This window comes from Pseudophryne corroboree, chromosome 1, assembly GCF_028390025.1.
Source record: "Pseudophryne corroboree isolate aPseCor3 chromosome 1, aPseCor3.hap2, whole genome shotgun sequence".
NCBI lineage: Eukaryota > Metazoa > Chordata > Amphibia > Anura > Myobatrachidae > Pseudophryne > Pseudophryne corroboree.
In genome coordinates this window covers 1,130,926,503-1,130,947,244 of record NC_086444.1, presented here as the reverse complement: position 1 = coordinate 1,130,947,244, position 20,742 = coordinate 1,130,926,503, and the positions used below count along the sequence as shown (strand labels likewise).

The 20,742-nt window shown below is 46.9% G+C and overlaps 1 protein-coding gene across 1 annotated transcript in view; it reads right to left on the bottom strand.

Annotated features, from left to right (window-relative positions):
- STK32B (serine/threonine kinase 32B) overlaps positions 1-20,742 on the bottom strand; it is a 613,395-nt gene that overhangs the window by 30,119 nt on the left and 562,534 nt on the right. The window contains exon 11 of the mRNA XM_063923372.1: positions 10,479-10,543. Within this exon, the coding sequence (XP_063779442.1) occupies positions 10,479-10,543 (65 nt within the window). The remainder of the gene's footprint in view (positions 1-10,478; positions 10,544-20,742) is intronic.

Genomic DNA, 20,742 nt, shown 5'->3' with positions numbered 1-20,742 from the left:
ACAGACCAACGGCAACGTATGGAATTGGTAATGACAATCCTGTACCACAATTTTGAGGTACTCCTGGTGAGGAGGGTAAATAGGGACATGCAGGTAAGCATCCTTGATGTCCAGTGATACCATGAAATTCTCCAGGCTTGCAATAATCGCCCTGAGCGATTCCATTTTGAACTTGAACCTTCGTATATAAGTGTTCAAGGATTTCAATTTTAGAATGGGTCTCACCGAACCGTCTGGTTTCGGTACCACAAACATTTTGGAATAGTAACCCCGGCCTTGATGAAAGAGGGGTACCTTGATTTCACCTGCTGGAAGTACAGCTTGTGAATTGCCGCCAGTACTACCTCCCTTTCTCCGAGGGCAGCAGGCAAGGCTGATGTGAGGTAACGGCGAGGGGGAGTCGCCTCGAACTCCAGCTTGTATCCCTGTGATACTACTTGCAGAACCTAGGGATCCACCTGTGGGCAAGCCCACTGGTCCCTGAAGTTCCCGAGACGTGCCCCCACCGCACCTGTCTCCACCTGTGGAGCCCCAGCGTCATGCGGTGGACTCAGAGGAAGCGGGGGAAGATTTTTGATCCTGGGAACTGGCTGTCTGGTGCAGCTTTTTCCTTCTTCCCTTGTCTCTGTGCAGAAAGGAAGTGCCTTTGACCCGCTTGCTTTTCTGAAGCTGAAAGGACTGTACCTGAAAATACGGTGCTTTCTTAGGCTGTGAGGAAACCTGAGGTAAAAATTTTTCTTCCCAGCTGTTGCTGTGGATACGAGGTCCCAGAGACCATCCCCCAACAATTCCTCACCCTTATAAGGCAGAATCTCCATGTGCCTTTTAAAATGAGCATCACCTGTCCACTGCCGGGTCTCTAATACCCTCCTGGCAGAATGGACATTGCATTAATTCTGGATGCCAGCCGGCAAATATCCCTCTGTGCATCCCACATATATAAGACGACGTCTTTAATATGCTCTATGTTAGCATAATATTATCACTGTCTAGGGTATTAATATTATCTGACAGGGTATCAGACCACGCTGCAGCAGCACTATTCATGCTGAGGCAATTGCAGGTCTCAGTATAGTACCTGAGTGTGTATATACAGACTTCAGGATAGCCTCCTGCTTTTTATCAGCAGGCTCCTTCAAAGTGGCCGTATCCTAAGACGGCAGTGCCACCTTTTTTGACAAACGTGTGAGCGCCTTATCCACCCTAGGGGATATCTCCCAACGTGACCTATCCTCTGGTGGGAAAAGGTACGCCAGCAGTACTGCTTATTATCAGTTTCTTATCGGGGGAACCCACGCTTCTTTACACACTTCATTCACTCATCTGATGGGGGAACAAAACACTGGCTGCTTTTTCTTCCCAAACATAAAACCCCTTTTATGTGGTACTTGGGTTCATGTCAGAAATGTGTAACACATTTTTCATTGCCGAGATCATGCAACGGATGTTCCTAGTGGATTGTGTATATGTCTCAACCTCGTCGACACTGGAGTCAGACTCCGTGTCGACATCTGTGTCTGCCATCTGAGGTAACGGGCGTTTTTTGAGCCCCTGATGGCCTTTGAGATGCCTGGGCAGACGCGGGCTGAGAAGCCGGCTGTCCCACAGCTGTTACGTCAACCAGCCTTTTATGTAAGGAGTTGACATTGTCGGTTAATACCTTCCACCTATCCATCCACTCTGGTGTCGGGCCCACAGGGGGCGACATCCCATTTATCGGCCTCTGCTTCGCCTCCACGTAACCTTCCTCAACCAACATGTCAACACAGTCGTACCGACACACCGCACACACACAGGGAATGCTCTGACTGAGGACAGGACCCCACAAAGTCCTTTGGGGAGACAGAGAGAGAGTATGCCAGCACACACCAGAGCGCTATATAATGCAGGGATTAACACTATAACTGAGTGATTTTTCCCCCAATAGCTGCTTGTATATACAGATTTGCGCCTAAATTTAGTGCCCCCCCTCTCTTTTTAACCCTTTGAGCCTGAAAACTACAGGGGAGAGCCTGGGGAGCTGTCTTCCAGCTGCACTGTGAAGAAAAAATGGCGCCAGTGTGCTGAGGGAGATAGCCCCGCCCCTTTTTCGGCAGACTTTTCTCCCGCTTTTTTCATGGATTCTGGCAGGGGTAATTTATCACATATATAGCCATGGGACTATATATTGTGATGATTTGCCAGCCAAGGTGTCTTCTATTGCCCTCAGGGCGCCCCCCCCCAGCGCCCTGCACCCATCAGTGACCGGAGTGTGAGGTGTGCATGAGGAGCAATGGCGCACAGCTGCAGTGCTGTGCGCTACCTTGTTGAAGACAGAAGTCTTCTGCCGCCGATTTTCCGGAACACTTCTTGCTTCTGGCTCTGTAAGGGGGCCGGCGGCGCGGCTCCGGGAACGAACACCAAGGTCGGGTCCTGCGGTCGATCCCTCTGGAGCTAATGGTGTCAGTAGCCTAAGAAGCCCAAACTACCACCAGTTAGGTAGGTTCGCTTCTTCTCCCCTTAGTCCCTCGCTGCAGTGAGTCTGTTGCCACTGTTGCCAGCAGATCTCACTGTAAAATAAAAAAACTAAAATATACTTTCTTTCTAGGAGCTCAGGAGAGCCCCTAGTGTGCATCCAGCTCAGCCGGGCACAAGATTCTAACTGAAGTCTGGAGGAGGGTCATAGTGGGAGGAGCCAGTGCACACCAGTAGTCTAAAGCTTTCTTTTAGTTGTGCCCAGTCTCCTGCGGAGCCGCTATTCCCCATGGTCCTTACGGAGTCCCAGCATCCACTTAGGACGTCAGAGAAATAAGATTTTACTTACTGGTAAATCTATTTCTCGTAGTCCGTAGTGTATGCTGGGCGCCCGTCCCAAGTGCAGACGTCTTCTGCAATACTTGTATATAGTTATTGCTGCAATATGGGCTATGTTATTGTTGCATCAGGGTTGAACTGATGCTCTGTTGTTGTTCATACTGTTGACTGGGTAAGTTTATCACAAGTTATATGGTGTGATTGGTGTGGCTGGTATGAGTCTTACCCTGGATTTCCAAAATCCTTTCCTTGTACTGTCAGCTCTTCCGGGCACAGTTTCTCTAACTGAGGTCTGGAGGAGGGACATAGAGGGAGGAGCCAGAGCACACCAGAATCTAAATTATTTCTTAAAGTGCCCATGTCTCCTGCGGAGCCCATCTATTCCCATGGTCCTTACGGAGTCCCCAGCATCCACTACGGACTACGAGAAATAGATTTACCGGTAAGTAAAATCTTATTTTCTTGCTTTACTGTAAATCACAAACAACTGCCATCAACAAATGCCGAAAAATGCACAATGTCCTGTAACCAGCCCTGCAAGTGGGCGGGTATGGCGCACCCCTAAGAATTCTGCCGCGGGCAGCGCCGCTCACTGTGGCGTGCTCACCGGGTCCCCCTGCTGCCGCTGTGTGCTTCCGCATTGGCACCACCCCTTCTCAGCCTGCTTGGAGCATGATCGTGATAGCTGGGGGCTGGCTGGGCGTGGTGTGACTCGTGATCTTGAGCAGCGGCAAGTAGCAGGGACACTCAGGACGGGGGAGCCGCGCTGCATTAGGCGCAGTCTGGTGTGTGCAGCCTGGGACAGAGAGCAGCCTGAGTCTGACTGCCTGAGTGAGGTACACTGTCTGTACTAGCCTAGTATATTAAAACAGTGTCAGCAGCCGTGTATGTATATGTATATATATATATATATATATATATATATATATATATATAGAGAGAGAGAGACAGAGAGAGACAGAGAGAGACAGAGAGAGAGAGACAGAGAGAGGGAGAGAAAAGCAGGAATCAGCGGCACTCTGCAGACGGAGTATCAGGATAAAAGGTCTTTAATACGGTCCTACGCCATTTCGGGGACTAGGCCCCGTCTTCAGGGACAAATCATAGTGTATGATTTGTCCCTGAAGACGGGGCCTAGTCCCCGTAACGACGTAGGACCGTATTAAAGACCTTTTATCCTGATACTCCGTCTGCAGAGTGCCGCTGATTCCTGCTTCTCCGTATTGGATCTTGCCATAGATCGCAGAGGGCACCGCAGCAAGTACAACCTTATACCCAATTGAGTGCCGAACCTTTTCCATTGTCTATATATATATATATATATATATATATATATATATATATATATATATTTACTTATTAGGATAGTTATATTTGGTGCTGCAGCTGCTGCTGTGCTCAGCGGTGCAAGTGGGCGGGTACGGGTGGGTACGGCGTACCCTTAAGAATTTAGCCGTGGGTACGCCGTACCCACCGCCGACGGGCCGTCGCTCCCTCCCTCCACTGCTGCTGTCCTGTGTGTGAGGGGAGGAGAGCGCAGCGTGCGCCTCTCCCGCCCCTCAGTGTCTACCTTCAATTCAGCGCTGGCCCGGATCGGCACTGAATTGAAGGTAGACACCCGCACCGCCGTCGGAGACTGAGGGGCAGGAGAGGCACACACTGCGCTCTCCTCCCATCACAGACAGGACAGCAGCAGCAGCGGTGAGCAGCAGGGGAAGGGGGAGGGGCATGTGTACCTGGCACTGGGGGCATATCTGGCACTGGGGGGACATGAGTATCTGGCACTGGGGGCATATCTGGCACTGCGGGGACATGTGTATATGGCACTGGGGGCATATCTGGCACTGGGGGAGATGTGTATTTGGCACTGGGGGCATATCTGGCACTGCGGGGACATGTGTATCTGGCATTGGGGGCATTTCTGTATCTGGCAGTGGAGGCATATCTGGCACTGTGGGGGCATTTCTGTATCTGGCACTGGGGGGACAAGTGTATCTGGCACTGAGGGCATTTGTGTATCTGGCACTGGGGGCAATGTATATCTGACACAGTGGGGGCATTTGTGTATCTGGCACTGTGAGGCAATGTATATCGGGCACTCTGAGGACATTTGTGTATCGGGCACTGTGGGGCAATGTATATCGGGCACTCTAAGGACATTTGTGTATCTGGCACTGTGAGGCAATGTATATCAGGCACCCTGAGGACATTTGTGTATCTGGCACTGTGAGGCAATGTATATCGGGCACTCTGAGGACATTTGTGTATCTGGCACTGTGGGGCAATGTGTATCTGGCACTGTGGGGCAATGTATATCTGGCACTGTGGGGCAATGTATATCTGGCACTGTGGGGCAATGTATATCTGGCACTGTGGGGCAATGTATATCTGGCACGGTGGGGCAATGTATATCTGGCACGGTGGGGCAATGTATATCTGGCACGGTGGGGCAATGTATATCTGGCACTGTGGGGCAATGTATATCTGACACTGTGGGGCAATGTATATCTGGCACTCTGGGGGCATTTGTGTATCTGGCACAGTGAGGCAATGTATATCTGGCACTGTGGGGCAATGTATATCTGGCACTGTGGGGCAATGTATATCTGGCACTATTGGGGTAATGAATATCTGGCACTATTGGGGTCATATGTGTATCTGCCCCTCCCCCATATGTGTATCAAGCCCCCATTTTCATTGGCCGCGCCCCATGTGGCATATGGCCATACCCATTTTTTGGGCACGCGCACACAGTACCTGTAAGACATTTTTTCTACTTGCACCACTGCCTGTAACCTCCTTGTAGCATTACAGTTATGGAATGACGTGCGTGCTGTGGGGCTAGTGACCAGAATACCAAATTTGTCAAATGGAAAAGAAAGCAATATAAGTGATGGATTTTTTTACTTGACATTAATTCCCCAAAGGTTTGTGTAAGAAAACCTTCCTAGAGATCAGTCACACTCGAGGAAATCCGACCATTGTCATGAAGAGTAACGTTATCTACTATTTAATTTATTATTGTGCTGAATTTATAGTAGCCAGCAATAACAATGTATCTCCTTCCAGTGAACATGCTGTATTTGGAAACATGCCATGCCCTGCTGACTGCAAGAAGCCGTACTCTTGTTTGCATGGAGCTAGAACAAATGATGTACTGACATGAGAGCCAAGAAATCTGCAAATTAGTTGTTCATTTCCAGAGCATAGTCAGCTGTGTAATTACTTCCTGCAGAAAATGAATGTACATATTGGATCAAGCAAACACCAATGACCTTACGCAGGAGTCACTCTAGCAGCAAAAAGCGCTTCATGCATTTCATGTGAAAAGAAATATAAACATACAAAGCAGAGCTCGTCACAGATAACGTGGCATACTGTATTTAGAGACCCCTACAGTACATGGAAACATGCAATTCTTCAACCATTTTGTGCATAGAGGCTACTACAGTGGGCGGCTGTTTCAAATAATTTATCTCCTATAGAAACTCTGTTGGCATCACTAGTGTCCTTTTCTTTGGACCTCTACCAAAAACAAAAAGGTCCAAATAAAATGGCTGAGATAATATCACCAGTACCGAGCACATCAGAGATTTCTGTAATATATTTTTACTGAGAGACAGCAGAGCAGGGGAAAAAAAACAAAATTAATGGAAAATAACATTTAGGTCATAATATGGTAGATGTTTTGATCAAACATTATTGTTTTCACAGTTAATATACAGTGTATAATCATATGTCCACTTCAGTGGACATCACGCAGTACAAAGATCCATACTGCATGCTAGGCTTATCCTTGCATATAGGCCTAACCTAAATATTTTCTTCAAATAATAGCCATATATGCCAGTTGGCATATATACAGTATAGCTTTTTTTCTGGTATTCTAATTTATCACTTTATGGGGAGATATACGGTATCAAACTTTCTAAAGAAGACAGATGGAGAAGTTTCCCATAGCAACTAATCAGATTATATCAGTGACGTGCGGTGGGGTGAGGCAGAACCTTTCCAGCCATACTAACGTTTGTGCCAGAGTTTTGACTGTATGAAGTATATGAAAAATACAAAGAATTTGTTTGAAATATCTTCTTTGCATTATTCTAATAATTTTTATAGCCAAAACTCTGGAGTAAAAATTCTATGGCCTCACCTGCCTATCTTTTCCGCACATCTCTGATCAAAACTCACCAAATTTCCAGGAGTTTATACTACTGCACCTGTGTATAATGCCCAGATGTACGCTTTGGCTCATACTGTATATTCCATGTAAATCTGGCTCTGGTGCTAGACAGTGCCTCCTGAGTCATTTAGCTCACCGCACGTCCCTGGATTATATACTTTTATACAATGACTACTGTATAGCACTTATAGTATGTGCATTGTGTTCTTAGCTGATGCTTTTCTCCCTACATCACAGTAATGGTGCCCATACACTTGTGAGATAATCAGTGCTAACCTTCGATTTCGACCTCATCTGTGAGAGAAATCGAAGGATTGTATGCACATTTTAGGTACCTTGAGCGGCGATGCGATACGCCGCTCAAATGTCACGTCTCAAGATATTATGTGCTGCACTTAATATCTCTCGCATCGCAGTGCGATCGCCACTTAATATTTCTCGCATCGCAGTGCGATCGCCACTCCCACTCAGCGGTGACATGCCGATCACGTGATTACCATGCGATCTATTGCATGATCGCATGGTAATCACTTTGGCTGTTCAGGTGATATTTCATCGCACCTGAACTGCCGGTGCGATGCCCCGCGATATCGCGTCGTGGGGCATCGCACAAGTGTATGGGCACCATAAGTGACCAAGGGAAATTGGAGATATTGCTACCATGGGTGGCTCCAGAGGTCAGTTCAATTTTCAAATAGGCAAAGCACACCAACTGCCAGTGAGTCAGTTTGAAATGGTGGCAGTTGGTGTGGCTTCCTTATTTGAACTGATCTGCAGCTCCACCTCTGGAGCCACCACTGGTTGCCACTAGAAACCAAACAGGTTCTAGCTGTAATTTTCTGCCCTATACTACATAAATAATAACTTGATTCTGATTGGTTGCTATTGCTATGAGCTTCACTGACACTTTTCCTTATTAGAAGGTGTGATAACATCCCTGCAAGCGTTAACTTCTCCAGTTTATCTGTTTTGAAGGTTTGATACATCTAACCTTAAGGGGCATATAGTATTTATCACAATCCGCATCTCAGATGCAGAAGGGATGTGATAAAATCGTCCCAACTCACAATGCGATAATTGAATACATCGCAGCAATGCTGCACACGTGCCACCGCCGCCACCAGATATGTCCCACCCCCTGCACTTACCTGGTGATTGGTGACCCAGTGAGCTCCTCCGACTCTGGTCATCTGAGCTTCCAGCTCTGCGATCCCATCATCTGATGTCTCTGCTGAAAACCTGAGATGCCGGTTTACAGCAGACATCAGATGACTGGTGTAACAGAGCAGGAAGCCGGAGATGACTGGAGTTACGGAGGAGCTCACTGGGTCACCAATCACTGAACCTTAGAGTATGCAAGTTATTATTATTATTTTTTAATGGTGATCAGCCCGTGGTCTTATTAAGTGCACATGGCTGATCACAGGCACCGACTCCTGACTCTACTCTGCCTGTCAGAGTGTAGAAGGAGCTGAGGAACCAGAAGGAAGCTGTGATAATGCTATCTCAAGATTTGTAAAAAAAATTATACATTTGTTTTTTTAGTTAATTAGGCCAGATTGCATTTCCCATTACAACATTACAAATATGGGCAATGTGATCTGATTACTAATAAAAATGTGATTTTAGGGCTTGGAGGATAATTTTGCTAATTCTCCTTCAATTGCTCTTTAGTACATTGGCCCTCATTCCGAGTTGATCGCTCGCTAGCTGTTTTTAGCAGCAGTGCAAACGCTAAACCGCCGCCCTCTGGGAGTGTACCGTATCTTAGCTTAGCAGAAGTGCGACCAAAAGGATCGCAGAACGGGGTTAATTCTTTTTCAAGCAGTTTCTGAGTAGCTGCAGACCTACTCCTTCTATGCGATCACTTCAGTCTGTTTAGTTCCTGTTTTGACGTCACAAACACGTCCTGCGATCGGCCAGCCACTCCCCCGTTTCCCTCGGCACGCCTACAGTTGTACCTGACACGCCTGCGTTTTTTAGCACACTCCCGGAAAATGGTCAGTTACCTCCCAGAAACACCCACTTCCTGTCAATCGCTCACAATCAACAGAGTGACGGAAAAGAGTCGCTCGACCTTGTGTGAAACTGCATCGTTTTTTGTGAAAGTACGTCGCGTGTGCGCACTGCGGCCCGTGCGCATGCGCATAAATGCCGATTTTTAGCCTGATCGCTGTGCTGCGAACAGCGGCAGCTAGCGATCAACTCGGAATGACCCCCATAATGTGATACTAAAATAACGTGAAACCAAACAAGTGTGAAAACCCATTTTTTTACATTATTTTTGTAAAAATAATGTGGATAAATATGCCCGTAAGTGTGCAGATGCCAAAAATATCATGTAGCTGATCCTACTAGCAGTTTCACGATTATTGGGAAACTGCGCATGAACCATTCTGAGCATGTGCAGAACGGGTCCTGCAATTGCTTTGTAGTAATGTGAACGCCTCTGCCTGATTGAAAGGCAAAGGTGTTTGGAAGGACGGTCGGTGGTGGCCGGCAATGCCGGAAACGGGGCGTGTCACCCCCGTTTTCCTGGAATGGTGAGGCCAAGGACTGTGTCACGAGACGCAGTTATCTTGGCCTTGCAAGCCTCCCTGCGACAGCAAGCTTGAGTAAGTTGAGGCCGATGGTCGGGAGGTTTGATCACAGACTGCGACTTTGGCTGCAGTGCTGTGATCGCAAATGCAGCAAGAAGGTGGATTGCATTTGCAAAACTGCTGTGATCCATGCTGAATTATGCCCTGAGAACAGAAATGCACAGTCATACTCATTTCCAATGAGACAGGGACATAATATACACTCATACCTCCCAACTGTCCCGATTTTGGCAGGACACTCCTGTTTTTCACAGCCTGTCCCGCTGTCCCACCCGCAACCCTGTGGGAGGGGCAGTTGGGAGATCCCACCCCTGTTTTCGCAGCTCTGATTACAGCAGCATCTATTCCCCGAGCTCACTGAACACTGTCCATGCCCCCACAGTGACTAAAATGGGGGGGGCATGGTTTGTGATTGCGGCGTTTGCCCCAAGGCCACGCCACCTTACCACAAGGTCACAGCACCTTACCGTACGGCCACACCCCCAGATTTGGGCGCGCGCGTTACTGTCCTTCCTTTCCCAGTACAAAAGTTGGGAGGTATGTACACTTGCACCAAATGTACCAGTGTGGATCAGTGTGTCACAGTAAAGAACGTGCTCAATAATCTGTTCAGTGAGAGGCTTGTTCCGGATACACCTATTTGTGAGCATTTACGTCACATCTTCCCAGTAATTGGGATTTCAAGAGCAAGGAAGTGGAATATAACAGCATTTCAGAGAAGAAAGCCGAGTAATCAATAAACAGGCTCACGTAAGGTAGCCGCACAGATCCTGCCAGCTGAGCCCTTCTGTACTTTTCTGTCACAATCATTAATTTCCAGTAACTGCTAAGAAATAACCTCCAATGCTTCAAAGCAATTTTCTTTGTACAACATGTTATGTGCGTTTGATTAATGTACTCACTTCTCCCTGTTGTATATGATAAATTCTTTCCTCACGGTGTCTAAGCACTGCTGCAGGTGTCCATTCTGGAAGAGAGATCGGACATTACACCAACTCGCAGATGGCTATTGCGCAATAACCATGGACAGTAGTGATTTACAGTCGCAGAAAGGATGCAAAACTTTTATACTTCAGAAACAAAGCAGGAAATATAAAATGTAAGAAAAGTTAATTCTTATATAATTAAACATTTAGGCACAATACCCTCTATACATAAAAATCATTATTTGGCATTATATAGGTGACATTTAATCAATAATTGCATAACTCGTCACAATATTTCAGGGGAATAAGGGGTCTATGTACTAAAGCCTTGGAGAGAGATAAAGTGGCCGGAGATAAAGTACCAGCCAATCAGCTCCTAGCTGTCATATTTCAAACCCAGTCTATGACATGGCAGTTAGAAGCTGATTGGCTGTTACTTTATCTCCATCCACTTTAACTCAATCCAAGGCTTAGTGAATAGACCCCAAAGTGCCATCCAACCAGCTCCTAATAGTTTTATAAACGCAGCCTGTAACATGGCAGATAGGAGCTGATTAGCTGGTGCTTCATCTCCATCCACTTTATCTCTCTTCAAGGCTTAGTACATAGACCTATATAGCTGCTCCATAATTGCTCAGTAATATACATATACGTATGGTAAGCAGTGGGAACACAGTTAAATGATTTTGTGCTCACTATGGACAAAACTTATATATATATATATATATATATTATATACACACACACACACACACACACACACACACACACAAATTACTTCACTTAGATAGATGTCGAAGAAACCTTGATGTGCAGGTCACAGCCGATTATGCTGTAAGTTGGGTACGCTGCACCATTATTTATATATAAGAGCACAGTCTGGGAAACTTGTAGCAGAGGGAGTGGTCCATAGAGAACTTCTATTGTGGTGGACTTTAAACAAACCTTTATATGTGGATCCTACCTCACTTTGGTGTGAGTACGGTACGCTAATCTATTGAATCTATTAGTGGTGAAGGAGAAATCCCCTATAAATCACCATCTTCTACCGTGCTGCACCAATAGTACTTATGTATTCCAAACTTACTACACTATGGGGTATATGCAATTGCGGTCGAATTCCAGCTGGAATTCGACCGTTTTTAAATTCGACACAATTCGACAGTCAGACACCCTCCCGCCGGGACCCGAATTCGACATATTCAATAAAAAACGGATTCGACAGTCCCGCTGTCGAAAAACGGACCAATTGACGATAGTGTGCATCCTGGATTCGACTTCATTGATGGCACAAAAGTGTTTAAAAAATCAAGGAAAAAAAAAATGCGTGGGGTCCCCCCTCCTAAGCATAACCAGCCTCAGGCTCTTTGAGTCGGTCCTGGTTGTAAAAATACGGGCAAAAAAATGACAGGGGATCCCCCGTATTTTCACAACCAGCACCGGGCTCTGCGTCCGGTCCTGGTGCAAAAAATACGGGGGACAAAAGATGTAGGGGTCCCCCGTATTTTTCACACCAGCACCGGGCTCCACTAGCTGGAGAGATAATGCCACAGCTGTGGGACACTTTTATATCGGTCCCTGCGGCCGTGGCATTAAATCCCCAACTAGTCACCTATGGCCGGGGTACCCTGGAGGAGTGGGGACCCCTTCAATCAAGGGGTCCCCCCCCTCCAGCCACCCAAGGGCCAGGGGTGAAGCCCGAGGCTGTCCCCCCACATCCAAGGACAGCGGATGGGAGGCTGATAGCCAAGTGACAAAATAAAGAATATTATTTTTTTGTAGCAGAACTACAAGTCCCAGCAAGCCTCCCCCGCAAGCTGGTATTTGGAGAACCACAAGTACCAGCATGCAGGGGGGAAACGGGCCCGCTGGTATCTGTAGTTCTACTGCAAAAAAACAAAACAAAATAAAAACAGTACACAAACACCGTGATAGTAAAACTTTATTACATACATGCACACCGACACACACATACTTACCTATGTTGACACGCCGATTCGGTCCCCTTCACCAGTAGAATCCATGGGCTACCTGTAAATAAAATTATACTCACAAAAATCCTGTGTAGATCTGTCGTCTTCTCCTTGTAATCCACGTACTTGGCAAAATAATAAAACGCAAAACCCGGACCACGCACTGAAAGGGGTCCCATGTTTACACATGGGACCCCTTTCCCCGAATGCCGTGAGCCCCCGTGACTCCTGTCACAGAGGGTCCCTTCAGCCAATCAGGGAGCGCCACGTCGTGGCACCTTCCTGATTGGCTGTGCGCGTCTGAGCTGTCAGGCGGCGTATAGCACTATGCCGCTCCATTATATTCAATGGTGGGAACTTTGCGGTCAGTGGTTAACCGCGAGTAACCTCAACCGCTGACCGCAAAGTTCCCACCATTGAATATAAACACAGGCGTGGCTGGGCGAACGCTGGGCGGGTTTGTGACGTCAAATCTGGAACTGAATAGTCTGAAGTGATTGCAAGCGCTGAGTAGGTTTTGAGCTACTCTGAAACTACACAAAAATATTTTGCAGGCGCTCTGCGATACAACCGTTCGCACTTCTGCTAAGCTGAAATACACTCCCAGTGAGCGGCGGTGTTTAGTGTTTGCACGGCTACTAAAACTAGCTAGCGAGCGATCAACTCGGAATGACCCCCTGTGCTCCTACTGCTTGCCATTGTCTATTTGTAGTTTGGGTGAACATACCTGATAGTTCAGAGTTTGCAGCTCCTAGTGTGCGCAGTAATAGACTCCTGTTTTTATTATTATTGTTATTACATTTTATTTATAAGGCACCACAAGTGTTTTCAGTGCCATACAAAGCACAGCACAGGGAGACAAAACTTAGCATAACAGTAAATAATAACAAAAACAGAGTGCAGGTAACAAAGAGCACCACAATTCTCAAAACATAATACAGCTTAGATGTATGTAGTGAGGGAGTAATCATTGTACTACTTGGGGCTGGCGGCCGTAGATAGAGAGGAGCCTTTACCAGTAGGAGAAAAAGCAGGTAAAGATGGTCGCTGAGTGAAATGTGTCGAGAAGAGGGCTTAGACAACAAGAGGAAAGAGGGCCCTGCTCTGAAGAGCTAACAATCTAGTGGGGAGGGGCGACAGACAGATGACATCAGGTGCAAGCAAGCAGGAGGAAGCCTGATGGCAGTATGCAGGCAAAGCAGAGATGTTCAAGGCATGAGGCAGGGGGATGGAGGAGCAGCCTGAGGACTAGGTTATGCATCGGAAGGGTATGCTTTGATAAATAGGTGGGTTTTCAGTGCCCGTTTGAAGCTTTGCAAGGTCGGGAAGAGTCTAATGGAGCGGTGGAGAGTGTTCCACTGAAGGGGTACAGCACGGGCAAAATCTTGAACTCGAGCATGGGAAGCAGTGACCAAGGCAGAGGAGAGGCGGCGGTCATTGGCCGACCATAGTGGGCGGGAGGGAGTATGAAGGGAGAGGAGGTAGGAGAAGTAGGGAGCAGAGATGGCCTTGTATGTGAGGGTGAGGAGTTTGAAGAGGATTCTGTAGGGGAATGGGAGCCAGTGTAGAATTTGTCGTAGGGGAGTGGCAGAAGTGGAGCGGAGGGAGAGGAAGATGAGCCTAGCTGCAGAGTTGAGGACAGATTGGAGGGGAGCGAGGTGGGAGCAAGGGGGTCATTCCGAGTTGTTCGCTCGCTAGCAGTTTTTAGAAGCCGTGCAAACGCTAAGCTGCCTCCCACTGGGAGTGTATTTTAGCTTAGCAGAAGTGCGAACGAAAGGATCGCAGAGCTCAAAACCTACTCAGCGCTTGCGATCACATCAGACTGTTCAGTTCCTGTTTTGACGTCACGAACACGCCCTGCGTTCGCCCAGCCACGCCTGTGTTTTTCCTGGTACGCCTGCATTTTTTCAAACACTCCCCGAAAACGGTCAGTTGACACCCAGAAACGTCCACCTCATGTCAATCACACTGCGGCAACCAGTGCGACTGAAAAGCTTCGCTAGACCCTGTGTGAAACTACATAGTTCGTTGTAGTAGTACGACGCGCGTGCGCATTGCGCCGCATACGCATGCGCAGAAGTGCCGTTTTTATGTCTCATCGCTGCACAGCGAACAAATGCAGCTAGCGATCAACTCAGAATGACCACCCAAGTGAGACCAGTGAGGAGAACATTGCAGTAGTCGAGTCGTGAGATGACCAGTGAGTGGATAAGCTTAGTTGCACTCTGGGAGAGAAATGGCCTGATGCAAGCAATGTTGCATAGCTGGAACCGACAAGATTGCGCTAGAGCTTAGATGTAGGGTGCAAAGGAGAGGGAGGAGTCAAGAGTGATGCCCAGGCATCGGAGCTGGGGAACGGAGGAGATGATGGTGTTGTCAACAGTGATAGAGATATTTGTAGGGGGTGTTGCTCTGGCTGGGGGAAAGATAATGAGTTCAGTTTTGTCCATATTGAGCTTCAGAGAGCGCTCAGACATCCAGGAGGAGATGGCAGAGAGGCAGCTGGAGACCTGAGAGAGGACAAAGGGGGACAGATCAAGAGAGGAGAGGTAGAGTTGTGTGTCATCAGCATAGAGGTGGTATTGAAGGCCAAAGGAGTTAATGAGCGCACCCAGGGAAGAGGTGTACAGGGAGAACATAAGGGGGCCTAGGACAGAACCCTGAGGGACACCAACAGGAAGGATGGAAGGGTGTTAGGTGGTTTCGGAGGTAGACACAGAGAAGGAGCGGTTAGTGAGGTATGAGGCAAACCAGTCAAAGACGGTGCTAGAGAGGCCAACATTTTGGAGTGTGCGGAGGAGGAGAGGGTGATTCAGGCAGCAGAGAAGTCCAGAAGGATGAGCAGAGAGAAGTGGCCTCTGGATTTGGCCGAAAGCAGGTCATTGGTGACTTTCACCAGGGCAGTCTCGGTGGAGTGAAGTGGGCGAAAGCCAGATTGTAGTGGATCAAGGATGGAGTTGTCAGAGAGGTAGCTAGTGAGACGGCTGTAGACCAGTCGTTCCAGTAGTTTGGAGGCGAAAGGGAGAAGAGAGATGGGTCATTAGCTAGTGAGTGATGAAGGGTCGAGGTTTTTATTTTTGAGAATAGGGGAAACCGGAGTATGTTTGAATGGTGGGGGAAAGATGCCGGTAGAGAGCGATAGGTTAAAGAGGTGAGCCAGGTGCGAGCAGGCAGTGGGGGTGAGAGAGTGGAGAAGATGGGAGGGGAGGGGGTCCAAGGGGCAGGTTGAGGGGGGCGAGGATAAGATGAGGGAGTGGACTTCCTTGTATGAGGTGGGAAGCAGGACAGGGTGGGATAGATGGAGGGGAGGGATGGTGAGGGCATGGGGGCAGCAGAGGGGTGACGGAAGGAGATGTAATTTTGGATATCCTCAATTTTGGTGATGAAGAAGGAGGCAAAGTCAGTGGCAGTGAGGGAGGAGGGAAGGGGAGGAGGAGGGGGGCGAAGGAGAGTGTTGAAAGTTTCGGCGTGGACTGGAGGACTGAGAAGAGATGAGTGCTTGAAAAAAGGATTGCTTGGCGAGAGAAAGAGCAGAGCTGTAGGAGGAGAGGATAAACTTGAAATGGAGGAAATCCGCCAGAGACTGGGATCTCCTGCAGGAGCATTCTGTTTTGTATACATATATGTATGTATTAATGTCAGATATTTCAAACATTTTGGAAATAATTTTGCTTATACGACTCTAGTTGGCCTCAAGTATTGATGCATAGTATATGACAAGTGCCAACAAGCTGCGTGCACTGAACCCAGCTCCCCAGTGCCACATGGTGGAATGGTTACACCAGCTCATAAAATACTTAACAAGTAACAATTAATTACTTAACAAAACATTAAAAACATCTACGCACAATCTCATGCCCTTGGCGCTGCACATATAATCATTATTTTCTCCTATAATGTCATCCTCAGTTTTTAAGAATCATTTAATGGGCTTTTGCATAGATCACTGCACAGAGAGCGTGTTTGCAGGGCCGTGAGTAGGGGTGTGAAGCAGTGCCATCGCATAGAGCACAGGCCTCTGGGGGCAGCACCCTTGTTTTTAGCTAGTAAAGCGCCTGGAACGGGACCCTGCAGCCAGGCTCACTGTTGCAGTGCCACCCGGAGTGTCCTATAGACAAGCACCCTGTAGTCTGTGCATCCACTCGGAGCATCCTCAGGATGCTCTGGATAGTGCTGCACTTCCCAGTGCCCTATGCATGTCATCATGACATCATGCACTTAGGGGGAGGGGCCAGCACACTCCACACTCTGGAGCCCTGTTATGCAGCTGCTTGGGTGGCCTAAAATCCAGGGTTCTTGGATGAGGATGTGCCCTCTGTGGAAGATGTGTGGATTGCACAGAAACATAATGCCAGGCAGTGGTGTTTTTTCTCTGAAAAATGGTGCTGGTACTCACATGAAGTTACCAGCAAATCAGAGATTTACTGAACCTTCTGCACTCTGGACGAGTGTGCAGATGCTTATTTTAGCCATGTATGTAACTGTTTCACTGATTTCTTACTGTTTCTGGAACAAGTGTGACACGATCACTAGAACAGTGGTGGAAGGCAGGTGTATTTGCCCCAAGTTTGTTACCTATGTGTTTTAAAACCCCAGGAATATTGTGGTAGTTCTGCTGAGAACTTTTGGTAAGAACTGGATAATGGTCCTGGGGTTGGATGCGAGAAGAGAGGGCGGGTTCTCCATCCATTGAGGCCCAGTTCATGTCTTTGGGCTTTTAGCCTCACAGAAGGCTAATTAGGGCTTTCAGCTGTTTGAGTGTGTTAAAAAGGCTGTCAGCCTGATCATTGCTCTCACACTGCCTGGGGAAAGAGGGGAGACTGTGGAGTCTCTGTGAGAGAGAAACCTGCTGCTGAAAACCAGTGAGCTGTGCCTTGTAAATTTCAGCCTGTATTTTTTTTTTGTGAGGTAGAATTACCTGTTTCCCTAACCCTGTTACTCTGTATAACTAGAAAATTGGCCTACTACAAAGTTGCCGACACAGCACACCCCATAGTACCACCACATAAAAATCACTGATGCAAGGTAATTAGAGTAATATGTGGGAGACAGGACTTCTAGAAGGCTTTTTACAGGCACCACAGAAAGAGCACTCAATGATACATTGGCATAAATCAGTGTAACTTGCGCTAGCTGACGATTGGTTGCATTCTGGACACCAATGCTGGATAGATACACACTAGCCATTCAAGTATAATGTCAGTTGCCAGGGCTGTGTAATGCCAGTTGCCAGGGCTATGTAATTTACACAGCCCTGGCAACTGGCATTACATAGCCCTGGCAACTGGCATTACACAGCCCTGGCAACGATCATGACACCAGTCCCAGAGCATGAAACCCCTGGCAACCAGCGTGGATCCCAGAGCATGAAACCTCTGGCAACTAGCATGACACCCAGCGCGTGAAACCATTGGCAACGAGCAGGTAATTTAAAAGTAATTAGAAGCATTACTATAGGGCATAATGTATCAAAGGCATTTGGTGTGTGGCATAATATGGTGCAGGGGGCACTACTGTGTGGGGCATAATATGGTGGAATGTATTTTTTTCCCTGTGGTGGCCGTGATTTGTTGGTGCAGAGTCAAAAACCGGGGTGTAAGGTAGTCTTTCCAGGTGAGGCCACGCCCATTTCACCGAGGTCATGCCCATTTTAGTGAGGCCCCACCCCTTGCTGCCGGAGCGCGTGCGCCGTCGGCGTGTGCAAATCTCTATGTTTTATATCTATTGGGGGGGGGGGGGGGGGGCATTTTTAAATCTCGCACTGGGAGCCAAATTGGCTAGAAACAGCCCTGGCAGTGGGCACACTTGCTGTAGGGACCGCCGGTGACTGGCATTATTTCTAGAAAATTATCTTTTCCATCTTTCTCCCACAATCCACTAGCTGGATTCCCAGATTGGCGTCAGGTGCGCAGGCACGATATTGCCCCTGCGCAGTAATGGTAGTGGAAAAGCAACAGATTGCACCTTTTTATTGAAAGCAAACTTGCCAATATATAAAGAGTAACCATATTTTTCACAAGAAATGCTGTATAAAGCAGCAGGATATTTATTTATAATTATATTTTTGTTTATTTTTATAGTAGACTCCTAATAAGCTTTATACAATAGTATATTTTTGCAGCAGCCTGTATGAGATAAAGGGCACTTGTATGAAAGACAATGAAAAAAAAACACAAAATTAAGCAAAAGTTGTGTTATTCATCACGCGCGTGTGGATAAAATAAAATGAAATCGGCTTGCTTTGAATGTCTCACGACTCTTAAATTAAAACTAAAAAAAGTCATAATTATGGGGATGATGCTGGAAGCTGTCAAAAAATAAATCTCCTGTAAAATGCAGTGAGCCCAGGGTTTGGATGCTATTCATTTGTATGGCCAGATTGTATACAGCCACTGGCGCTCTGTTGATTAGTGAATACACCAATGCTCTGAGAATAAAATACATTTTACATTATTTCCGTCTCGTGAACAGTAATTTTATCCAAATGAAAAAGTGTCTGTTGTGCCCCAGCAGTAATTAAACAAATGACAATATTATTATTTACCAGCTACTTTATACCATGTAATCCACCTGCAGTTCTGTTTCTTTGTCAGAACGTTCTAAAAATCCAGTAGCTATTTTGTGGCCCTCTTTTGCTGGACAACCAGTACAGTACATGTCATATAAGGCACCTGAAAAGTGTAATTGTTGTAATGCAAATAAACACTTTTCAGGTACTTTATATGAACATGTTACAGTATATAATCATAGATATAACAATATTTTTTTTGCTTACAGCCACCTCTCTCCAGAACTAAAAGTATCTGTTATGACAATTAGAATGATCACTTCGGCCTATCTTGAGATCTGTTTATTCAGTTAATAATTACATTTGTAAGTTTTTGCATAAAAAAATCAATACATACTCTGGCAATGTAAGGTACTTACCACATTTATTTGGAGAGTGTCTACTCTTACTACTGCTGCCATGTTTTCAGGCAATTCAAACAGAACCTGGGCTAGTCCGCTTTATATAGGAAAGATGGGAACTGTCAGACTAAAGGAGCCGAAGACATGGGTTTAACACCAGCCAATTAAGATAGAGTTGGGTGTAGCTTAGAGCTTATAAAGGTGCTGTTTCCTGTGAGTGACACGATTGATAGCCAATCAAATAGGAAGATATATTGCAAATGATTGATATACTGACAATAAATTACAAGAGGGTTTCACCAGATACTTAGTGATTATCATCTTGTAGACCAGTGGATCCCAAACTTGGTCCTCAAGGGCCCTCAACAGTACATGTTTTCCAGGTCACCCAGCAGGTGCACAGGTGTATTCATTACTCATTGACACATTTTAAAAGATCCACAGGTATAGCTAATTTTTTCACTTGTGATTCTGTGAGGAGACCTGGAAAACATGAACTGCTGGGGGTCCTTGAGGACCGAGTTTGGGAACCACTATTGTAGACGCTAGTGCAAAATAGATATAGTGTATAATTAATACAATATGCAAGTGATATTGTATATAAACTTCTGTGAGTAATATCTGTTCCTTACATTGGTTATTTGGTCATTTCTGATGTCGTCATTTCAGTGTTCATTAGAAAATATGTGTATATTACAGCAATAGAGCACAACGTATTGCCATTTATTACATACTGTATATAAGAACTCTGATTTCCGTGAACTATATTAAATCACGGTCGAGTCTATGTTCCCTTGGTGTTCAGGACCAGGAAGTGACTGCACGAGAGGGCAGTAGAGAACTTCCGCTCTTATAGCATCTTACTCATACCTCCCAACTTTGCATTTTCCCCGGAAATGGGTGTGGCCTAAGAACAGGGGGCGTGGCTTTGTGGGAAGACACGCGCTCGCGAGCCACGCCCACATTTTCGTCACTGAGGGGGCATGCCCAGCGCTCTGTGAGCCGCTGGCATGCCCCCTCTCCCTCTGACTCCAGTGAATAGACGTTGTGCGCATGCCTACAGCGTCTATTCACGGCTGCTCAGCTAAGCAGGGCAGCACGTGCAGGAGCCTCCCAACTGCCCCCCCCCCCCACCGTGGGACACTGCGGCCCGCGGGTGGGACAGCGGGACAGTCCCCAAAAAATGGGACTGTCCTGCGAAAATCGGGACAGTTGGGAGGTATGCCTTACTCTTTTATCCATTCTCCATTTGTTTGAGGTTATATTGTTTTATCTATGCACCATTGTACGCTAGCCACACTTTGGGCTCGGTGTCACGCTTTGCTCGCCACAGGTTTTTATTCAAAATAATTGGTGAC